The 22,159-nt window shown below is 40.5% G+C and overlaps 2 protein-coding genes across 2 annotated transcripts in view; one reads left to right on the top strand and one right to left on the bottom strand.

The window, feature by feature from the left end:
• imp4 (IMP U3 small nucleolar ribonucleoprotein 4) overlaps window positions 1–22,159 on the top strand; it is a 247,612-nt gene that overhangs the window by 184,445 nt on the left and 41,008 nt on the right. The window lies entirely within an intron of this gene.
• Window positions 8,611–21,662, bottom strand: LOC310991412 (TNF receptor-associated factor 2-like; the record flags this gene model as incomplete). Its single annotated transcript, XM_083979102.1, has 10 exons — window positions 21,398–21,662; window positions 18,999–19,077; window positions 17,894–17,992; window positions 16,793–16,954; window positions 14,662–14,736; window positions 14,447–14,521; window positions 12,874–13,356; window positions 10,634–10,811; window positions 10,382–10,530; window positions 8,611–8,829 (listed from the first exon to the last, which is right to left on the bottom strand). The coding sequence occupies exons 1-10, from the start codon at window positions 21,583–21,585 to the stop codon at window positions 8,611–8,613; spliced, it is 1,707 nt and encodes a 568-aa protein (XP_083835228.1). The 5' UTR covers window positions 21,586–21,662.

The following is a 22,159-nucleotide window of genomic DNA, read 5'->3' as shown; positions in this document are numbered from 1 at the left end:
ACAGAACTACTAAAATACTTTTCTTTTTAATTACATAAAAAAAGGAAAACTTAAAATGGAAACTTTCAGCTCAAAAGCAACACTTATAGTTCTATAACATCCAGACGACCACTCAATATATAACTTGCTATGGATGTAATTTCCATTCATGCTCGCTGACACAGAATATGATTTACAGCCTGAGCTTCAATCACACACACAGGAGGAAGTCTGTGAGTGGGATGTGGAGATCTTTACCAGATGTGTATGTGTGTGTAAGACATTAGCTCATGAGAACCCCTGCTACCAGCATGACATAATAAAGACTCAGCCATTATCACTAACTGATGTTTCTCATCAAAGACTGAGATCTACAGCAGTGTCTTTGTATGTGGATGAGTCCAATTTGGTGTTTCTCATAGAGAAAGTAGCACAGTTAATATGGACCTGGATATAAAGTAGCCTAAGTGATCGCAACTGTGTACAGTATGTGTGTATAATATGAATATATGCTTCCATTATACATTTACTTCCTGTATTGCATAGTTTTAGATTTCCCAGAATGCAGTTTGTCCAAGTGTTAATCATTACCTCTGTAGCTTCGGTGTACTGCTTGTTTGTAACTTGGGGGGGCAACCGCCATTCCGACATCCCACCAGTCCGACATAGGCCTCTAATTGTCTAAATGGCAACACTTAATTTTCTATCAAACGTCCCATCATTCTGTCAATTTTTGCCTCCTATGGTCGAGGTTTTTTTTTCTTCTTTTTTTAAATATCCTGCCTTTCCGACAATGGTGGGACGATGGCATGTCGGAATAGCGGTATTTCGGAATGGTGGAATGTCTAAATGGTGGTATGTTGGAATGACAGCATGTAACCCATGTAACAGGCACACTGATGCTGTCCCTATAGGAAACTGCACTGGACCCAGGGTTTATGTGGTTGTGGAGGTTGTTGTGTTTTTCAAACCCTGACTCCTCTTTCCACAACAGCCCCACTAAACCCCCAGTCAGCCCAAGCCTTTATGGGCCCCAAGCAGAATTATGGAGGCTGCTACTCACTACCATGACACCACTTACACTGTAAATCTAACATATCAATTATTAATTCCATTGGTTGCTGTGTTGCTTAAATCATACCAGTGTCAGTATTGCGCTGTGGGATGCTTTTTCCTTTTCTATGTGTTTTTTTTTTTCATTTGAAAAAGACAAACTCACCAGAGTGGTCCGGTGTTAAAGTGACAGGAAAGAAAGTCGATGTGGTAAATGAAAAATATTCCTAAGAAATGTTGAGTGCCACGTTGGGCACTGCTGGGGTGTCATGACAGGATCTCTCCTGGTACATCTATGATTCTAGGCAAATGATTATGTACAGTTTTATGCTGTTTCGTATGTCATGTTGATCAAAATGTAGCTATTATGGGTCTCTGTTGAATAGTCTCACCCCCCACAACATTTAAGCATTAGTTCATCGCATAAGTCTTTACATGCAAAATGGTTGAACAAATATGTCAAGCATATGTCTATACATTTCCATTAGACTTTTTAACTTTTTTTCTAAATCTGTCCTGAATTGGAAAATTGCTCCCAGGTGAATCTTGACTTTCTGTAACAAAGGGAAATGTGTTCTGAAATAGCTCAAAGGTGCATCTCATGAACCATCAACTGGCAAGTATGCAGTAGCTATATAGCAGGAGCACAACACAATGTTACAATGTCTGACAATGGAAGGACAAGGAATTGGACTACAGCGCTGCATGTACAGTTTTCCCTAAGGAGACTGTCCTACGTTCACATTTCTACTTGTGTTTTTTTGTTTTTTCTTTTGTGCTATGCACAGTACAAACAGTAAAAGCGTAAATGTGAATCTTGTCCAGTTAAGTCTCTTGCAATGAATCTCCCACATACACTAAGGTGTGTAATAATTGTCATCAAAACTTTAGCCATAGTTTACATCAGAACATCCCTCCAGAGTACACTGTTATATTGACAACTTGACTAAAATTACTGTCTTATCCATACACAATGACACAAGGACACAAGGACTTGTCATTCTGGTGGCACTGACATGTTCACTGACACAGATATTTACTTTTGAGAGAGGAACTAAGAATTTTGAGCAAGAGACTGGCTTTTGCAGGTAATCCATGGTGTTTTGCTATTTGTACAAATTGTTCTAAGAAATGCTCTTACTGTTTTGCAAATGTTGAGGATGATTCAAGAAATGTACCAAAGTGACTGAGAAAAACTGTAATTTCCTAACTCACAAAAAGTTACAAGTGTGTGTGGTTGTGTTTCATATAAATGTATGGGAGATGGCTCAAAAATATCAGTGAAATAGATTAACTGCAGAGATATCAGAGCAGTCCCTAATTAATGAATTGGTCTCAGCTGTGGCTCTGGCCTGTGGCTCAGAGGTTGCCACGACAAATTGAGGGGGGGGGGGGGGGGTACCATGACGATAGATTGACCCCAGTGGGAAGGCGGTGAGGTGTCAACAGACTTGCAGCTTGTGTTGACTAGTGATACTAAATTTAGGAATGAATATACAAGAACATGTCCCAGGCCTGTGATTTGCTCCAGTGTACCAGCCCAGTGAAACCAGAATAGCTACAACTATTAGTGGAGAGGAATATTTCATCTGGTTCAGTATGAAGCAGCTGCATCAGGTGTGATCTCACCTAGAACAGGGAGATGTGGGACAGGTGTGGGTAAATGTTGTGTCAGGAGCCTAAAATATCCAAAGTGATCTGCATGAACCAAGAATAGACAAAAAAAAAAAAAAGCTTTTGTGAGCTGTGATATGAGCAGTTAACTTATATTTACTTCTTTTCACTTCAAAAATCAACACAATATTTTGTTTGCATAGACTTGTATCACATCGAAGTCTTAGCTACAGCTACAGGAGTAAAAGAAAACAGACTTATGTGTGTTCTTGCGTGTGTGTGGCTGTTTGTGACATTTAGCAGATGCTAATGCCTTGCGAAGCCCTTTTCATGATGTTCACCAGCTATGAATACATTTGAAATCCCAGCACACGTCGCATTATACAAGACACAGTGAAGATAATCATCAGTGCAGAGCAGCATCAGTGAGCACGACTCAGCACATCAGGCCAAACAGATGTAGCAGCTGATTTATTTGAGGCCACCGTCATACATGCCAAACAGGGTCTGTGGAATGTGCAACATAGCCAACATATTAAAATAGAACAGACGTTTCTTCAGTAATAAAAATGGAAAGATACAACAATAGCTGCAACGTAATACAGTCAAAGACTGCAGACGTGTCTTGTCCTTCTTGCTGTTGGTCACACAGTCTCCTGAAGTAAACCGTCTCACCACACACAGTGCTACAACACATGAACAAAAAAAATCAAATGGGAGATGATGAGTTGTAACTGAAACATCTCAGGCACAGGGAGGTGTCAGCGTGATGGTGCCAAACGCTGTGTGTTGACATTCATCTAGTTTATATATGAAAAACAACAATGTATTGAACATTCTTAGTCATTTCATCACAGGGATCCAGAAAAAAAAAAGTTATCAGCGGAAAATAAAATAAAGAAACAACAAACTGACAGACAGACACATCCACATCTAACTAAAACTTATAGAGGCACAGGCACTTGTTCCATAAAAAGCAGATCATTTCAAAGCTGTGAACAAACCCCAAAATAGGATAATGAAATATTACAACTACACAACTATTCCTTCTGTTATACTTTAGCTGTGCTGCTTGCTTCATGTGGCTCAGTTTGCTTAAAAATATCCACACAGCTGACAGGTTTGAATTGACTGATTGATTGATGGTTAGATTGTTGATTGATTATCTGAGCTCATGTCAAATCATGTTCAACAGTTCAATTGTAAGATCAATTTTAAGTATTTTTGAGGGGCTTTTTCGCCTTTAATGGACAGGACAGTTGAGAGAGACTCAGGAAATGGGAGGCAGAGAGAGGGTGAATTATACGCAGGAAAGGGCCGCTCGACGCGGGATTCGAACCGGGGCCACCTGCAGTGAGGATTATAGCCTCACTGGGGCAGGTGCTCTACCAACTGAGCTAAACACCGCCCCAAGATCAGGGAAAAGTTAAACTCAGAATAAGAATGAACAGTTTATTACCATAGGCTCTGATTCTTGCCAATAATAAACTGTTCATAGTCAATTACAGCATTTATTCTCTTGGATTGAGAAATTCCAAACAAATTAAGTTGTTCTTATGTGAAACCATGCAAAAAAAAAAAAAAAAGCTGCTATTTGAAACTATCCATAGCCAGGCCTTCAAGAACAAGACACTGAAAATGGAAGAAACACAAAACAATTACAAACACAGCCCCATTGTTTGTTGTCATTTTGTGTATCTTTGTGGTTGTTTTGATCCCTCAGCAGTCATTTTGTTTGTCTTAGTTAGTAGTTTGTGGTCAGTTTCTACTTGATTTGTGTTAGTGTGTGTATGAATTTTGCATCATTTGGTTGTTAACTTCCAAAACCAGAAACATCAGCAGTGGTTCTGTCCAGTCCCCTGCTGAATGTGGTTTATTGGTTTCCTGCTTCGGCCTGTGATCAGGACGACTAAATCAAGTTTGAATGACACATGATACAAATGACTGCTGATGTTGCTTTACTTGTCTGAGCTGCTTCTGACTCCATTTTTCCAAACTAACTGCTTGGTTCTCTGCTCAGTCAGCAGAGCATGGCCACATGTCAGTGCAGGGTTAGAGCGCCCTCTGCTGGAAGATACCACAACGTTCTGGTATATGGGAATATATTATAGTGGACAAAGAGACAGCTAAATTAGGTGTCAATGCATTACTAGTTACCAATTAAAAATGTATTGATTGTGAAAGGTTTTGTTGAAAGAGAGCATACTGTACATTCTCTTTTGTGCAAGGCCTGTCCAAAGTTGTAAAATACTGACCGAGAAGCACTGGTGTCCAAGATTAAGAAAGTTCATTAAATGCTTTGCTCCTCCCATCAGTCTGCGAATCGGTACCAGTTTCTGCAGAGGATTTTCATCCAATTGTCGAGAAAACAAAGCTCTGTTATGTGCAATTTCTTGGCTTTTGCATATTGTTTCAAGTCAGAACCATTGAAGCAAGCTTAACACGGCTGTCTGATGAATCCAGTTTCAAATACAGTATACCACCTGGGTGATGTAAATAAATAACTTAGATAGGCTATAAGATTGTATAGGTCTTGAACCAAATACTTGGTGGTATGAAAATGTGCATTTGGAGCATTTCAAACAAAAAATGAAACCTAAATTTAAGCAACTAAAAAGCTGATAAAAATGAAAGAGCTTTGTGAAATTTTTTGATATGCCTCTCATGTTGGTACATACTGTATGTGCATAGTCCTAATATTATACTAACATTATATAATAAATTCCCTTTTGGCCATTTCAATATTTGTACACATGCATGTTATTAAATGTTATAAATTGCTAAAATGAACCTGAATTCATCGTTGGTAAGACGGTCAGAGACATTATCAATATGCAGAGAACAAATATTGAAAAAAGCCAAAGTTTAATATCAAAAGATATTTATTGAATTTATTAGAACTTGTATGCAAATACATGTTTTATTTATAATAAAATATGTCATATTTCCATTTGGGCAAAATCAGCATGACCACCATCACTGTGAAGTTGTCAGATACAGTGTATCTTCCACAGATCCAACATGAAACTAAAACTGCAAATCACAGCAAAGAAATGAACATGTTCACGCACATGCACGCGCACAATCACGCACGCATGCACACACTCATACACACACACACACACACACACACAGTTGAAATACTGCACTCAGAATTCATGGAATTCAAACAATGTCCACCACCACAAATGATCACCAATGAACACAAAACTTGAGAGTCGGAGGCATAGATGTTAAGAAAATAGAAAACAAGTCTTAAAAAAAATTCACTGCACTACAAACTGTGTGCAAAGCTGAGCTGATACTCTGAAGGCTACATGGGCGTCACACTGGAACTCCAATTAACAAAAGCAATCGGTTACTCGAAGGTCAGGCAGCAGCGCCTCCACCTGCGTGCTCTGGCACCGTTCTCTTGCGCAGTTTAACATACATAGTTAGTATTTTCATGGCTCAGTGTTTTCAGTTTTTTAAATAAAAAAAAAAAAAAAAATGGAAATGTATTTATGTTTGAAATTTTCAAACTTTAAAAATACAAAAATACGATACAAAAACCCAGGAGGAAACTGGATAACAGAAATACAGTTTGCATCACGAGAAATTTGTGACTTGACAGACGTTTTGTTTGAAGCTGCACTATTGATATTTTTAGGTTAAAGGGATATTTCAACATTTTGGCAAATTCGCCCATTGCCATAATCCCTATAGTCATAGCAGTGGGTTTGTTACCTTTAATTGTCAGTGCAAGCTGTTCGGCGGGGCAGAGATACAAGCTGCTCAGCTAACGCTATGGAGGTATATGGTATTTCCGGGTTTCCCCTATCCAACAACTCCAGAACGCTCTTGTGGGCAAGCTGAGACATGCACATTCACGACACTACGAAATAACAATGTATAATTATATAACATTACGACACATAGCAAATACTGCGAACTACTTTTGCTTTTACCTCGAAAACAACTCTGTTTTATTGTTTTATTAGATCCCCATTAGCTGCTGTACAAGACAGCAGCTATTCTTCCTGGGGTCAAAACATCTTACAAACATTTCTGTTTCAGAATTGTCTCTGTCTTGTAACGTTCTGTTATTATCTCATAGCGTGGTGAATTTGCAGGTCACAACTTGTCCACTAGAGCGTTTTGGAGTTGTTGGATTGTGTATTTGATGAGTTTGATGGGGAATAACCATGGAAAAACCATATGCCTCCATTGTGTTCGCTGAGCAGCTTGTATCTATGCCCCGCCGATCGAAAAATAGCTAGCACCGACAATTAAAGGTAACGAACCTACTGCTATAACTATAGGAGATTATGGCAATGGGCGAATTTGCCAAAATGTTGAAATATCCCTTTAACAATGGCTAAAAAGCTGGAGTCACTCCTATTGACATACCTTTTAGCTGTTTCAGCTGCTTGCCCCACACTTCACTGTTTGGATTCAGTCTGAGTTTCTACCAACAGCAGCTGGTTTTAGCAAACAAGCTCTGATAAACCCTCTGCACACTACATGCCCAGTACTGAAAACAGCACAAGTTAGTGACTAGCTAACAAGCCAGATAGTTGGTGTAGACCAAAGCTGAGCTCATAATTAAATAAATGTAATATTAGACTTATTTTTGTCAGATTTCCACAGATGCAGCTCCCACAGAAAGTCTGGATGTGGAACTAAGTCACTGTTTGCACATGAAAAACGTTCAATGCCATAGCTGTCAGATGTGTAATCCTTGTAAAGCTCGTTGTGGCCAAAGAAGAATGACGGAACCGAAAGTATTCAGTTCCACTCCAGACATGGTGGCTACGCTGGCTACTCGTTAAAGCCCTTTTATTTTGTCTTTAACTCGCAACTAGCAGCCATATGAAGTCGAGCTTTTGTCACGGGAGGATCGTTTTTAGTTGCAGCACAACCAGAATTTGGATGTCACAACAGAGAATTAGGGCAGTTATGTGGGGGAAAAAAGACATTTCGAGAATAAAGTCAGAATTTGGAACATGAATTAAGAAAAAAAAGTCATTATTATGAGAATAAAGTCATCATTTCTAGGAATATTACAACAAATGTGAAAGGACAGTGAGCTTCACAATTCCTTCACAATCTTTCATGGTGATGATGATGATGATGCCGAGGATTCTGAATCTCCTAATGTTTGGATATTAATCAGTTACAGTACAACTCAGGAGGCTCAGTGTAAATCATTTTAAAGCTTTTGATATTTTCTTTTTTACACACAACCTGAAATTACAATTTTATTCTCATAATAGTGTAATCTTTTTTTTCTTGTAAAAAAACAGCTTTATTCTTGCAATACAACTTTATTTCTTGAAATACTGCGATTTTTATTCTCTATTACTTTATTCCTGTAATATCGTGACTTTATTCTCAAAATGTGTTTTTTTTGTATTTCCCACAATGTGGCCCTAAGATTCTGTCATAGACTTGTGAATGGACAGAACTTTCCAAACCAATAAAAAAAAGGTAACTTTTCTTCATTCAGAACATGTTGAGCCTCATCTATGGTAAACAAAGCCATAGGATGATCACTAGAGATTAGAGACAGTACCATAGTTTTCTAGTTAGTTCACAAGTAATATTCTACCTATGTTTTGGAATGCTTCTATGAGTTCAAACACTCTGTGTCTTCTGCAGGGTGGGAAATAAACACCTGTCACCAGTCACATGTTGGGGTATATACTGTTTTGTATGAAGTCTTCCATTGACTTTTGTAATAATCAATTTTTTGACTGGATAAAAATTGGGTTACCATGGTCGATGAGGTTTTGAAATCTACAGCCACGGTGACAGGTGGCAAAAAAAAAAAAGAAGTGACGTCTCCTGCTCTGCTCTCCCACATCGCCACCGTCCGTCTGAACTAGACCCCCAGAAGACAACTGTCTGACAAAGGCCTGTTGATTTAAAACAGGTTAGTAGCAACAAAAAAGGCAGGGCTGGGTTAATGCTCTCGTCTCCTGTCTAGAGTCCAGTGAGGTCTACGATGGCCTTGATGAAGATGGTGTCGTCTCGTATGTAGGAGTTTTTAGAGTCCAGTTTGGGGAGCGGACAGAAGAGCGGGCAGCCGCTGGCGATGTTCATGTCACTGACGGGCCTCTGGAAGGACGAGGAGGAGATGTCGGGCCGGAAGGCGTCGATAATGTGCTCCCTGTTGTTCTGGTCGAGCAGCATTAGGGTGACCTGGGTACACATGTTGGGAGTCTAGCCTTACATCCTGACCCACTACAGCACTTCCACTTTTAGCACAATGACACGCATAGTTATAATATGATTGACTATGTATTCAGATTTTATAATGAGTCAGAGAAAATTGAAGTGAATAGAGTTTTTAAAAAAATGAGTTTAAAGGGATACACCAATTTTTTTTTTCGTGTCTTGCCTTACTCCCGAGTCCATGACCAGCAGATAGACACCATCCTTTCGACTGTGCGTGCAGTAACAAGGGAGATACGGGCAGAGCTGGCGCACCGCTAATTAGCTTAGCTCAAATGCTGGAAGTGCATAGGTAGTGTTAGCCTGCCTCCTACCCAAGCCGAAAGAAGCTGATTTCATTTTAGCTCTAAACTCTGTAAATGTATCACTTTATCAACATTTCAAACATTTTAGGCGAGAAAGTAGCCGTTTAGATCAGCAGTGTGTCATTAATTTGTCTCAATACCAGCTGTCTACAATTTTGTTCGGAAGAATTCGGCGCTACTCAAGCTAGCCGTTGTGACCAACGCACTTCCGCTTACTTTCACAAAATAAAACACCCGTTGCCCTTTACATACAGAAAACCATGATGATAGAATTTGTGCTTTTACTTTGAAATAGGAAGCTAACCTACCCTCGATGTAGCTAGCTTGAACCAAAATAAACCGTCTTTGCTTAAACCCTCAGTTTTGACCGATCTCGTCCCGTTACCGGCATTTAACCGCTCAAGATGCCTTACCGGAGAGTTTTGTCAGCTCTGAGACGAAGATCGGCCCGCTGGTTTCCGTTTAGAGTTGCTGAAGAGTTTCTCTGATGACTTTAGGTGGAGGCAGGCTAACACTACCTATACACTTCCAGCGTTTGAGGCAAGCTAATTAGCGGTGCGCCAGCTCTGCCCGTATCTAACCTTGTTACTGCACGCACAGTCGGAAGGATAGTGTCTATCTGCTTGTCATGGACTCGGGAGTGAGGCAAGACACGATAAAAAAAATGTTGGCTTATCCCTTTAAATACAACCCCGCTGAGAACAGGGTGGTTCTGGAATTAAAAAGTCACTTAAGTTTTGTATTTCCTGTTACCATTTCAAATTATTACATACTGAAACATTTCTAAACAGGGCTTTTATTGTGAAATATTTGAAGGCATCATATGCAATAAAAGCCTGAGATCAGAATGAATGGATCAAATACTTTGGATGAGAGCAACAAATGGTTGCAAATAGGCACTAGAAGTTTATCCACCTGTCATGTTGACCACAGCACTGGCCGTTATTGGGGACCCACTTTTATTTATCTGAGGAAATAATTTAGCTAGGAAGTCAAAGGCAGCACTTCAAAATAAATAAAAATCGAATTTTAAAATCCTGTGCATGTTTGACAATTACTAATATTGAAGCTTAATATGTGTTCAACATTTAACCAGTTTTCAAAGCTCTATATTTTCAATGATAAACTTCCAGCTTTAGTTTTATGAATGGACTCAGTTCCAAACAGTGAGTCATACAATGAGACTGTGTTTAGATGATTCTAGTGAGTATTACCTTCTGGTTAAAAGGCCACTTGAGGAGAGCGTCGCTGTGTCCTCTCATCACCACAAAGAACAGAGACAGGTGGGTGCCGCGGCCGGTCCCGTCTCCGTTCAGGTAGATCCGCAGACACATCTTGTAGCCGTACTTACTGGTATAAAAGGCTGGAAAACACCATCAATGTATAATCGTGTCTGTTATTCACTGCTGCCTCGTCACCTTCTGGATTATAAGTGAACATGTTAGCCGTCATACAAAAGCTGTTACCAGGAGAGAACATGGCGGGGGCCCGGCCGGCCACGGCATCTTGCCTCTTCTTGGTGAAATCCGAGATCTTCCAGACGAAGATGCCGTCGTACGTGGCGGCAGACATCTCCCTCATTTTGCCCTCCATCTCCACGATGGACAGGTCTCTGAGGCTCACCGTCCTCTCCAGCTGACGCACCTGCAAGCACAGTAGCACATGAGTGTGGAGTCATCTGAGTTGTCTTCAGTTTGATAATGCTCTCTCTAGGGGTGGGCAAAAATATCGATACGGCAATATATCGCAATATTTTGTATCGCGATACGATACATCGATTTTTCGAATAATAATACATGTGTCAGACGTAAATCCAGTACAACTTCCGCACCTCTGCTCCGTGAGGTGTCACTGTACTGCTACGTCAGACAGTGTGTTGTTAATGCAAATATGTTGTTGTAACTTGCGCTTGTATGGTTACAATAAAATGGCATGGATAATTTGAATTACGTAAGGGATAATGCCCGACGAGGTGTCCATTATCAGAAATTAATGGACGACGCGGAGGCGTGAACCGTCCTCCGCTTCGCGTCGGACGGTTGCTTCCGCGAAGTCCATTAATTTCTGATAATCGGACACCTCGAAGGGCATTATCCCGCTTATACCATGGTCACTTACGAGAAAAATACATATTAAATCATTCACTTATGATTTAATGTTGTTTTACCGTTAAAATCATACGTCTTTCACAATAAGCGGCTGAGCGGACTATTTAATAACTCTCGTCGGCGATAAAAGAAAAAAAAAGAGGGACCCGCTGTGACCGCAGCATAACTACAGCCCGTGACTCTGCCACAGCCTGATAGTTGATCAGTGAAGGGAGGTGAGGTGACGGCTTAAATGTTACGTGACACAAAGTTTTTCAGAGGGCCAGTGCACTTCTTACCGCTTGTGTGTTTACTGACTCCAGTGCCATGATGCGCTGAAAAAAAGTTGTTATGGTCCGAGTGTCCGTTGCCGTGGTTACTAACAAGCGTTTGTGCCAGCGCAGTAATATTTAGAACGTAATCAGGCAATTTGACCGGAACATCTTTATCGGTGTCCATTATCACTTTTTAATGGACACCCCGCAGCCAATCAGAATCGAGGATTCACCCAGACCATGGTATAAATTGTTTTGACTCAGTTTGTCCCATGAATTATCACTATCATCTGATGTACATACAACTCGGATTTTAAGATGCATAATGCCTTTTACATTTTTCAGTGAACTATGTAGAATATCGCAAAATTTGGATATCGCAATATCATATTGTATCGTATTGTGACTCAAGTATCGTGATGCGTATCGTATCGTGAGGTCCTTGGCAATGCCCACCCCTAGCTCTCTCTGAAGACGAGCTCTGGATGGCTACGGCACCATCGCTTTCCTCAACGGCACCGGCACCGGCATCCAGTGCTCACTGACCTGCAGCCCAGCACATGAGTACAGTACTTACACATAGAAACAGAAAGTTACTGGTTTTTGCAACAAGGACCTAGGTCTTCTGGGCTGGGGAACAGTCTATTATATAACAACCATCTCCACCAGTTCTAGCCTCGTAAACCAGCCTCTCCCGGAAATGCATTTCATTTCATTTCACAGGGAGAGTCTGGCCTCATTCATGGCCTGAAACCCTCAGAAGGCCGAGCCAATCAGCGTCGCCGCTCAGATTTCTGTGATTGATACAGCACGTTGGCCAATCAGGGACCGACTGGTGCAAAGCCCCGGATGATAACGTCACTACACTGCACGACTCTTACCACAACAAAAATGGCGGAGCTACAGTATCTAGCATTAGCAGCCTAAAAACAGCAATAAGGGAAATTCTTACTGAAATACCATCCATTACAATTACACAAGAGCAAGAGTCGGCGCTTGTTGAGTTTCTTGAAGGAAAAGACGTTTTCGCTGTTTTTCCAACTGGATTCGGAAAAAGTTTGATACACCAACTTGCTGATTGGCTGAATGGGGTTGTCTGTCAACGCTACTACACCCGCCCACCCCATACGCTTACAGGGGGACTACAGACTCTCGCTGTGAAATGAAATGAAATGCATTTCCGGGAGAAGCTGGTTTACGCGGCTACACCAGTTCATGTAGTTTAACATAATGCAGCAACATGCATTTCATGTTTCAATTTGATTCTAGTCAGTATGCCCCTCTGGGAAACAAAAGTGTCTTAGGGGTCCAACAGGGTTTTGACAGCTCATGTTGTTTAGTCACCTTGTTGTTGAGGATCTCGATCTTGTCCTGGTCCAGTCGGTGCTGGCGGTTGTAGGCCTCCATGGTGGTGCAGGAGCGCTCCATCTCCCTGTTGAGGACGCAGACGATGTTCTCGAAGGTGCTGACTTTGAGCTCCAGCTCCTGGCAGCGCCGGCTCAGCTCCACCACTTTGGTCTTTTCACTCTGGAGCTGTAACTCCAGGGCGGCTCCCACCGCGCTGGGCAGCGGGGTGAAGGAGGTGGCCAGGGCGGGGGCGCAGGCGCCCTGCAGGGGAGCTGCTCCCCCCGCGCCCAGCTGGCTCATCTTCAGCTCCAGGTCCCTGAGGGACTGGTGCAGCTCCTGCAGCTTGTGGCTGGCCACTTCCAGGCTCTGAGGCTGCAGGCTCTCCAGGCTCACCTTGATGCCCATGATGAAGTGCAGGAGGAGGTTGAGGTGCTCATAGGAGCACTGGCGCTCATGGTCATGAATCTTCTCTTTCTCCACCTTGGAGGCAAAAAGACATACAAGCAGAAACACATGAGACTTGAATCACACACATCCAGCAGGAATGACATCTTAAGGATGTGTGTGCAGAAGATTATAGTTAAAGCACAGAGTAAAGAAGTATCTAAAGATTATTTATAGAAACATACACTACAAAAGTATTCTACAGCTTTACCACACTGATACTGAGCAACACTAGTGGAAACAGATCTGACAAGTTAAATATTTTAAGGTTGAAAAACGACATAGTGTTGCTTTAAGAAGAAGCTCACTAGTCTTTGTTTCAGAGTGAACCTGCATGTCTGTGTCAGTTTGTCTGAGATAACGACACAAATCTTTTTGTTGTTTTTAGTTGGTTGGGAAAGTTAGTGATGCCCTGGGTTAATGACATGAACGGAGGTTAATGAGTGGCTCTGAAGCAGCAGGGGGGGCAAACTCATTTTAGTTCAAGGGCAACATACAGCACATTGATCTGAAGTAAAATAACAGCATTATAACCTATAAGTAAGAATAACTCTAAATTTGACCCTTTGTACAACTATTAGTATTATTAAGATGTTTACAGTTAATGAACTGTCCTTTCTGAACAACTTGAAATTCTTTGATAAAAATATGTGCAATTTCACAACAATATTATGCATCTTTTTTCTGGTTTGATTTTAATATTTTAATGATTTTTGTAATTCTAATAGCTATTATTATCTCATCTTGTCTTTAATTGTCTTATTTCTTCCTTTTCTTTTTAAATGTATATTTCTGTTTTTGATTTTAATTTATAATATGCCACTGTAAAGCACTTTGAATCACCTGGTATATGAATTGTGCAATAAAAACAAATTTGCCCTGCCTTGCCATGGTGGGACCAATCAGATCCTCTGGCGGGTCGGTTTTGCATGTAAGTTTCAAAAAGAAAAAATCTCTTTCCTTTATAAAAACTATGTAATTTTATTTTCTCATAACACATCAGAGCTAATCATGTCACTACGTAGTACACGTCCACCTTTTTAGATAAAACATCAGTGTGTAAACTAAACTACTGCATCTCTCTCTCTGTCTGTTCTTGTAAATTATGACAAAAATCTCTACTTACAGACGTATCGCAGCCAACAACATGAAATCTGCATGGTGCTTTAAATTTACTGCAGAACTTAATATGGTCCACATACTGCAAAACAAAAAAACAAAACAAAGAAGCTAATGACCTACAGAAAGGGACGCTGTGGAAGTTGATCCCTAGCTACATGGTTAGATGGGATCAATCTGACAGAATTATGAATATTCGATGGAAATAAATGTGTGTGATACCTTTTCTCTGGGGATCTTTTTCTTTGCACAACCTTCACAAATCATCGGGTACTTTGGACAGATTTCATCATGAGCCTGAAAGAGGAAAACAGGGAGGACAGTTAGTTCACACTAAAAGCAACATCATGTCATGGTGCAGTATTTTCTGACTTTTCAAGCAGCTTCTCTTGTTTCTACTAGTTCAGCTCTAAATAAAATCATATTTGGCCATTTTTTTATCAGAATAATCTGACCACAAATACCTTGAGGCATTGGTTCATTGTAAGATTTTGCTTGTGCACAATGATCCTGCACCAGCTACACTGATTTATTATTCACTTGTTCTTTAGTATATAACAATCTGTCCACTAGAGGACACTGTGACTCCACTGTTGGCACCATGGCAACACAACAGTGAGGTACCTGTCCCAGCTCAGCTGACAGCTCAGGCCCAGGGTTCATAAATTAGCCATGGAACAGCAAATGTCATGGGAAGCTAAGGAGCCAGTCATGTGCAGTGTTACACTGTTGTGAGCCAAACACATCAGAATGTGTGTGTGTACATGTTAGTCAAAGGCAATAATGAAGGTGCAAATGAACCTACTCCTATGACTATAGGGATTATGGCAATAGGCCAATTTGCCAAAAATGTTGAATTATCCCTTTAAAGATCTTTTAAGTTTACACAAAGATGCCTTATAACTTTAATATATTTATATTATGCCTTGTCTGTTTGGATAGAAAATGACATAATAATACAACACAGTGGGTCGAGCTGGCACCCCATATGCAGAGGCTACAGTCCTCGCTGCAGTCAGCCCCGGTTCAAATCCCGCATCCGGCGGCCCTTTACTTCATGTCATTCCCCCTCTCTCTGCCTCTCCATTTCTTGTCTCTCTCAACTGTACTATCCCATAAAGGCATAAAAAGCCCCAAAATATACTTAAAAAATAATGATAATAGAACTAATATCTCTCACGACACAAGCTCACACATTCAACATGCTGAATTATGCCAAAAATAATCTCAGTTTAACAAGTCTCAATTGTACACAAATTACAGGAAAATCAACCTATGAAACATTTGTCCTGACCAGGACGGTAAGTGAGGACTTTTTTGAGCAGCATGCTCACACACACCAAAGAACCCTAGTATCCTGTGCAAAGCGCCAGTCAATGCTTAATGGTCCTGTGAAAATGAACTTATTATTATAACTTGATATGGATATCTATGTAGTACATATGTGTTTATACATTTTAACGGATGTGGTACATATGTTTATTGTTATGGATAAATATGTAGTATACCGTATGTATATTGATATGGATATTTACGTAGTAGATAGATATACGGTATAAACCATGATGAGTAGAAAGGGGTGGGAATTTATTGATTAATTATTTTTCAATCTTGTGCATATTATGATTTAATGATGCTTATATTATTGTTTTTTTGTTTTTATGTATATACAGTATATCTCCTTTGGGAGATGCCCTCTCTCCTACTGCACAACAAATCTACCTACGGGTACTAATAAAGTAAAACTGAACTGAAACTGAACTATATATAATATATATATATATATATATATATATATACTATATATATTTGTGTGTACTGTACATATATATATATATATATATATATATATATATATACTATATATATTTGTGTGTACTGTACATATATATATATATATATATATATATATATATATATATATATATATATATATATATATATGTATGTACAGTACACACAAGTACACACAAATATATATAGTATTTTTTTTCTTCTCATTTTACACACGTTTGAAAATAAATTCAAATTCAAAAACAATGAAAACCGGACATTTTCACTAATTCATAAACCAGACAGGACGTGATAAGTGGACATGTCCAGGCTAAAGAGGACGTTGGGTCACCTTAACTGCTAGAATAGCTAATGGCTCCTTTCTGCTGTGATTTAAATGATAAAAAATTATTCAGAGTCTGGGCATTAACAAGATGTAAACAGGACTCATGGATTCAGTTAGTTAGCAGTGGGCAACAGTTTGAGCATTGTGTTTGTTGACATTCTAGTCTTTAAGTCCCCATCTACCACGCCCTAGAGACAGACGGTGTTTGTCTCCGGTAGCACAGGGCAGCCTGACCTTGATGTTCTTCAGTAAGAAGGGTTCTTTGCAGTATTTGCAGTTGAGCGTCCTCTCTGGACACTCCCTCTCGTTGTGGCGCTCCTGCTCGTTGGCTCTCATCAGCTCTTTACAGGAGGGACACAGGATGATCATGAAGTCACAGTTCCCTTCGTGCCCAGCCTGCAGCACAACAAACATTTTCAGCATTTTTTACAAAAGGTGCAGTTTATTGTACGATGAACATGGACGTAGCCTACTTCAGACTTGACCTAGATACCAAAATGAAATGAATGCATGAAATGAATGCATGAAATTTGAAGACTTAAAGGTACATTGTGTAGGAATTACTCCCATCTAGCGTTGCGGTTGTATATCGCAAGCACCTCAATCGTATTTTTTCTTGCTGCATTCACGTCAAATTGGGCAGACGGCAGACGGATGACAGCCGCTGCAGGTAACGGCATAAACAAGCCTCTATGTAAACAAGTGGTCCGTCAGCACGAGGCAAAACAATACACGTGACAATATGTTGTCATGGCGATGTGGTATTGTTTACCTGACCCACGTTTTACCGGCTTTCTCTCGACTTCTGTGACTAAAATGACATCTGGTTTGTTAGCGACGGCCGTCTGCCCGACTGCAGGTGAATGCAGCATCAGTGTAACGCTCCATTCCTCCTCACTGCGTTACCGCGGTGACTTTTCACAGACGCCACCTCGACCTGAGCCGACAGCTCCGGTGTCTCCGCTGAGTTTCCGTGGTTTCCTACCGTCACGCTGCCACTGAACGTAAAAACATGGAGACACCACATGGCAGCCAGCACCGAGCTTACCCGCTCCATGTAGATATGAATGATATGAACGGCTAATTCAGAGCTGAAAGGAACACTTCAGTTTGTTGATGGGGGGGATTACTGATTAATGAAAAACAGATTTTTGAACCAAATAATCGATTTCCGTGAATAGATAACAGAAGAAGTTACACAATGTCCCTTTAATGTTAAACCTTGCTTCTGGTTTATATGTAGCCCTTCTGTGTGTATCAGTGTAATTTTGCACATGCAGAGCTCAAGTGACAAGATATGATCAGTGGCGTTATTGATTCTCCATAAATATGCACCTCAAATTCTTTGATGGTTCCCGTCCATGTGCATCCCTCATTGGGACAGACGGCCGCCAGGGCCTCCACTTCTCTCCGAGCGGCATTGTCTGGGAACGCCTGGATGGAAAAGCAGAGGTTGCCGTGTCAGTGTTGTCTGCTTGGTGTCTTCAGTTACAGTCTGAGGTGCACAGTTACACAACCCTGTGCATCGGTTTACTGACAGCCAAGCTGCTTGAAGCTCACTTTTCTCTCCTGGCTCTAATTTCTCCAGCACGTCGTACGGTCTTTCTAGGGACACGGGGCTGCAGCTCCTACACCTACTGTTACTACTGCACCACCACAACCTAGTCACAAAGTGCTAATGCAGACGGGATGGGAGGTAACACGGTAATAAGGTATACCGCGGTATCTTAAAATAGCAACAGTATCAGTTTCATTACCGTCATTAAAAAAAAAATTGCAGTGCACTCATATAGGGGCCTGATTTATTACCTACTAAATATCATTTATTTTACTGCCTAAATAATGAGTGTATGTCCAGCACCTACATGTGTGTGGTTGAGTTTTCTATTTTACTCCAGTAGCATCATGTTTTCCTTTGGGGAGATGTTTGATAAAGTTGATGGACGTGACGTCGTCATGTGGCGGCTCAGAGAAGAGAGAGGAAAAGACGGCAAGCCGCACACATGGTGAGTTGGTCTGGATACCACCCAACCCAACCCTATAATACAGGGACTATTTTTGTTGCTGTGTTGCCCCGTCACTCCAGAACATTAGATCTTACAAACACTACAGTGGCGACTCTCTCGGTTATTTCTAAGGAACTTACACTACCAGTCAAAAGTTTGGACACGCCTTCTAATTAAATGTTTTTTCTTTATTTATCTATAATTTTATACATTGTAGATTCATACTGAAGACATCAAAACTATGAAGGGACACATGAAGTTATGTTGTAAACACAAAAGTGTTAATTGAAACCAAAGTGTTATCTGTCACCTGACCTAAACCCAACAGAGATGCTGTAGTAGGCAAAACAGCCAACAAGTGCTCAGCACCTCTGAAGACTCCTCATTACATGCTGATGCTGGTAAGAAGGATGTAAATGTAAACGTATACTTACACCACCTTGCTTCAGAATAGAGGTGGGTTCCTCAAATAAGTCTTCTTTGATGCAGGCACTGCATTTCTGTGGTCCGGAACTTGAAGGGAGGAAAAAACACACACTGACATTATGATAGACACTGGCCAATCACGTGACGGCCGACATAGCATCATTATTATCCAAACACTGTGGCCTGTGACTGACAGCAGGCAGGACGCTGCAATGAATCACTGTCATTGAGAGGTACAAATCTGAAACAAAAGCATACTTAGAAATTGATAAAATTGTAATTTTGGCCCATTACTCTACATTCAATATTCATCAGAAAGTGAAAACCAATATATCAAACTCTTCCGTGAGTCTCCACGAGCTGTGCACACATGGATTTGGGAAGTCTATCTCATCTCTCGGCAGATCCACTCAGGCTTTGTTCATCTTCAGTTCTCTTCACAAAAGGTCAGACTGCAGCGTAGCTCCCATGTCAGGGTTTCATCCTCCTGACCTGCTGCTTAAAGCACCTTCAGCCAGGTGTTGTACAGACTCACAGTCCTTCAACAGATGGACGAGTCAGGGAAGACTCCTAAAGCTCTCCTTCCGATCTATCTATCTAGGTTTATGACTAAATCATGACCAAGAGCTTTTTGTGGTGTGAGTTTCACATGGTTTTCGGTTAAAATGTCAGATTTGGATTTTGATGTTTAGTGTTTAGATACAATTTCTTTCCAAAGGTGCTCTCAGAGTAAAAAAAAAGTGGAAATCCTTGTTTTGGACACACCTCAATGACAAATAAAGCAAAGAGGATGTACCTGAGAACAACATGTTCTTTTTTGTTTGTTTAGTTAGTGTGTATTCACAGGTGTAGGACATTTGGTTTTACTGCGGCAGCAATCATCTCCCTCAGCTGTAATTACTTTCAAGGCTAGTCCCTTTATCCCTCCATCAACAAAGACCCAATCTGAGATCTTCTGGTAGCTCACTGCTAGTCAGTACAAGGTCTAGTTAGAATCGAGGGACAGGGTTAAAAATTATGTTTAATTAATTTCACATTTTATTTTGATTTATCTGAATGTTTTATTTCTAACCTGTATTGAAAAGAGCTATATAAATTGCAAAATTTCCATTATCTATTATTATGAAATACAGTAACATGTACACGGTCTATGGTCCAAGCACACACATGCGCACCGAGAGAAAGAAGAAAATCAGTGATCTCATCACTATCATGTTTTTTCCCCCACTAAGCCATTAAACCAGACCACGAAAAGTAAGCTGTGATTTTTAACATATTCATCTCTAGATTATTATATTATGATGACAAACAAATCAGACATTCAGTCATATTATTGTCATTTTAATAAAGATATTAAAAAGTAGTAGCACACAGATTGATGGAGCTTTGTCTGGACATGGCAACTAGAATTATGTGATGTTTAGGCTAATTTAATTTACATTTTATTTTTGATTTATCTGAATGTTTTATATCTGACTTATATTGAAAAGAGCTATACAAATTGCAAAAAAAATTCCATTATATCCATTATTATGAAATACAGTACGGTCTATGGACCAGCACGCATGCGCACTGAGAGAAAGAAGAAAATCAGTGATCTCATCACTATCATGTTTTTTCCCCACTAAGCCGTTAAACCAGACCACGAGAAGTAAGCTGTGATTTTTAACGTATTCATCTCTAGATTATTATATTATGATGACAAACAAATGAGACAATCAGTCATAGGCTACTATTGTCATAGTAAGTAATAATAAAAAGTAGTAGCACACGGTTTGATGGAGCTTTGTCTGGACAACATGAGAATAGCCCAAGTCATTCCAAACTTTTATCGGAAAATACACAAATTAATGTCGCCAATTCAATATCAAAGGATGACACTTTAGAGATATGCTATAAAGACTTTTATATAAAGACAAAAATAATAACAATGGCACACATATGGTGTGTGTATCTGAACACAAGTGTCATGTTGAACTTGTTGGACATGCACCCTGCTGCCCACAAGGTTTTGCGGAACTTGACCACGAAGAGGACAGACAGACAGACAGACAGACAGATGCTGGCTAACCAGACACACAAGTTGAGATGTGATTGGGATAAAGAGGCTGGTCGGTGGATTTAACTTGCGCGGACCGTGGGCACAGATCTTAGAAATATAACGTTCCACACACACATCAACATCTGTCCTCTCCTGTCTGTCATGCTGTAGCAGTAAAGCAGGGCGCCGTTAAATCTCAGCTGTATTGATGAAGGGATGGTTGTTGGTAACGAGCTCTGATGCTCGTATACACACACACACACACACACACACACACACACACACACACACACACACAGTACACAGTACACACACACACCTAGCTAGCTGGCTGGCTAGCAACCATGACACTATAATAATACTCACCTCACTATTTTGTTGAAGCAGAAGGAGCAGAAGCGGTGGCCGCACTGGGCCTGCAGCGGCCTCCTCAGGACTTTCTGGCACGAATTGCACAGATGCTTGTCTTCCAGGTTGTTGGCCAGGATTTTCTTTGGGAAACCCGGTTTGTTGCCTTCCAGGGAAGATGGTGGAGACGGTTCCTGTGCAGCCATTATTTTCCACCACCCCCCTGAACAATATCGGGGTACTTCAGTGGGGTGTGTTCAGGACAGCAAACACTGCTGAATGTGATTTTTCTTTTAGCGTTAATCGACCCATGGCTCCTTTTATTCTTGTCGATCGAGTATTCCTTCCTGCTGATGTCAAGAACTCATCATGACGATGTTTTAATCGTAATGTGCATCCACCAAAAAATAAAAAAATAAAAAATAAAAAAGCAGCTAGGCGTTTAGTGTGTGATGCGATAAAAGTGACAGCTGAGGATGCTGCGTTCACTTGTAGGTTGGTACGTCTGCCACCAGGCGCCGCAAGCACGAAGTAGCTACACCACCTGCTTACAGATATAACATCACTTTTTAGGTTGTATATGATTTTATATCATTATAATTTACAGGATATCTCTTGATTGTGTTTCTCGATACGATTTTGTGTCTGTGTGTGTGTATTTCCTGTAAAAACGCGCACAGCATCCCAACAAGTGAATCAATTCTGTTCAGTCTGACTCAGGTGATGTAGGGCTGAGAGAAAAGATCAAAGGAAAACATAACATATCGGCTACTATTTGTA

This window comes from Trachurus trachurus, assembly GCF_905171665.1.
Source record: "Trachurus trachurus genome assembly, chromosome: 9".
Classification (NCBI taxonomy): domain Eukaryota; kingdom Metazoa; phylum Chordata; class Actinopteri; order Carangiformes; family Carangidae; genus Trachurus; species Trachurus trachurus.
Note: the sequence above shows the minus strand (reverse complement) of the source record. Positions and strands in the feature narration are given on the sequence as shown.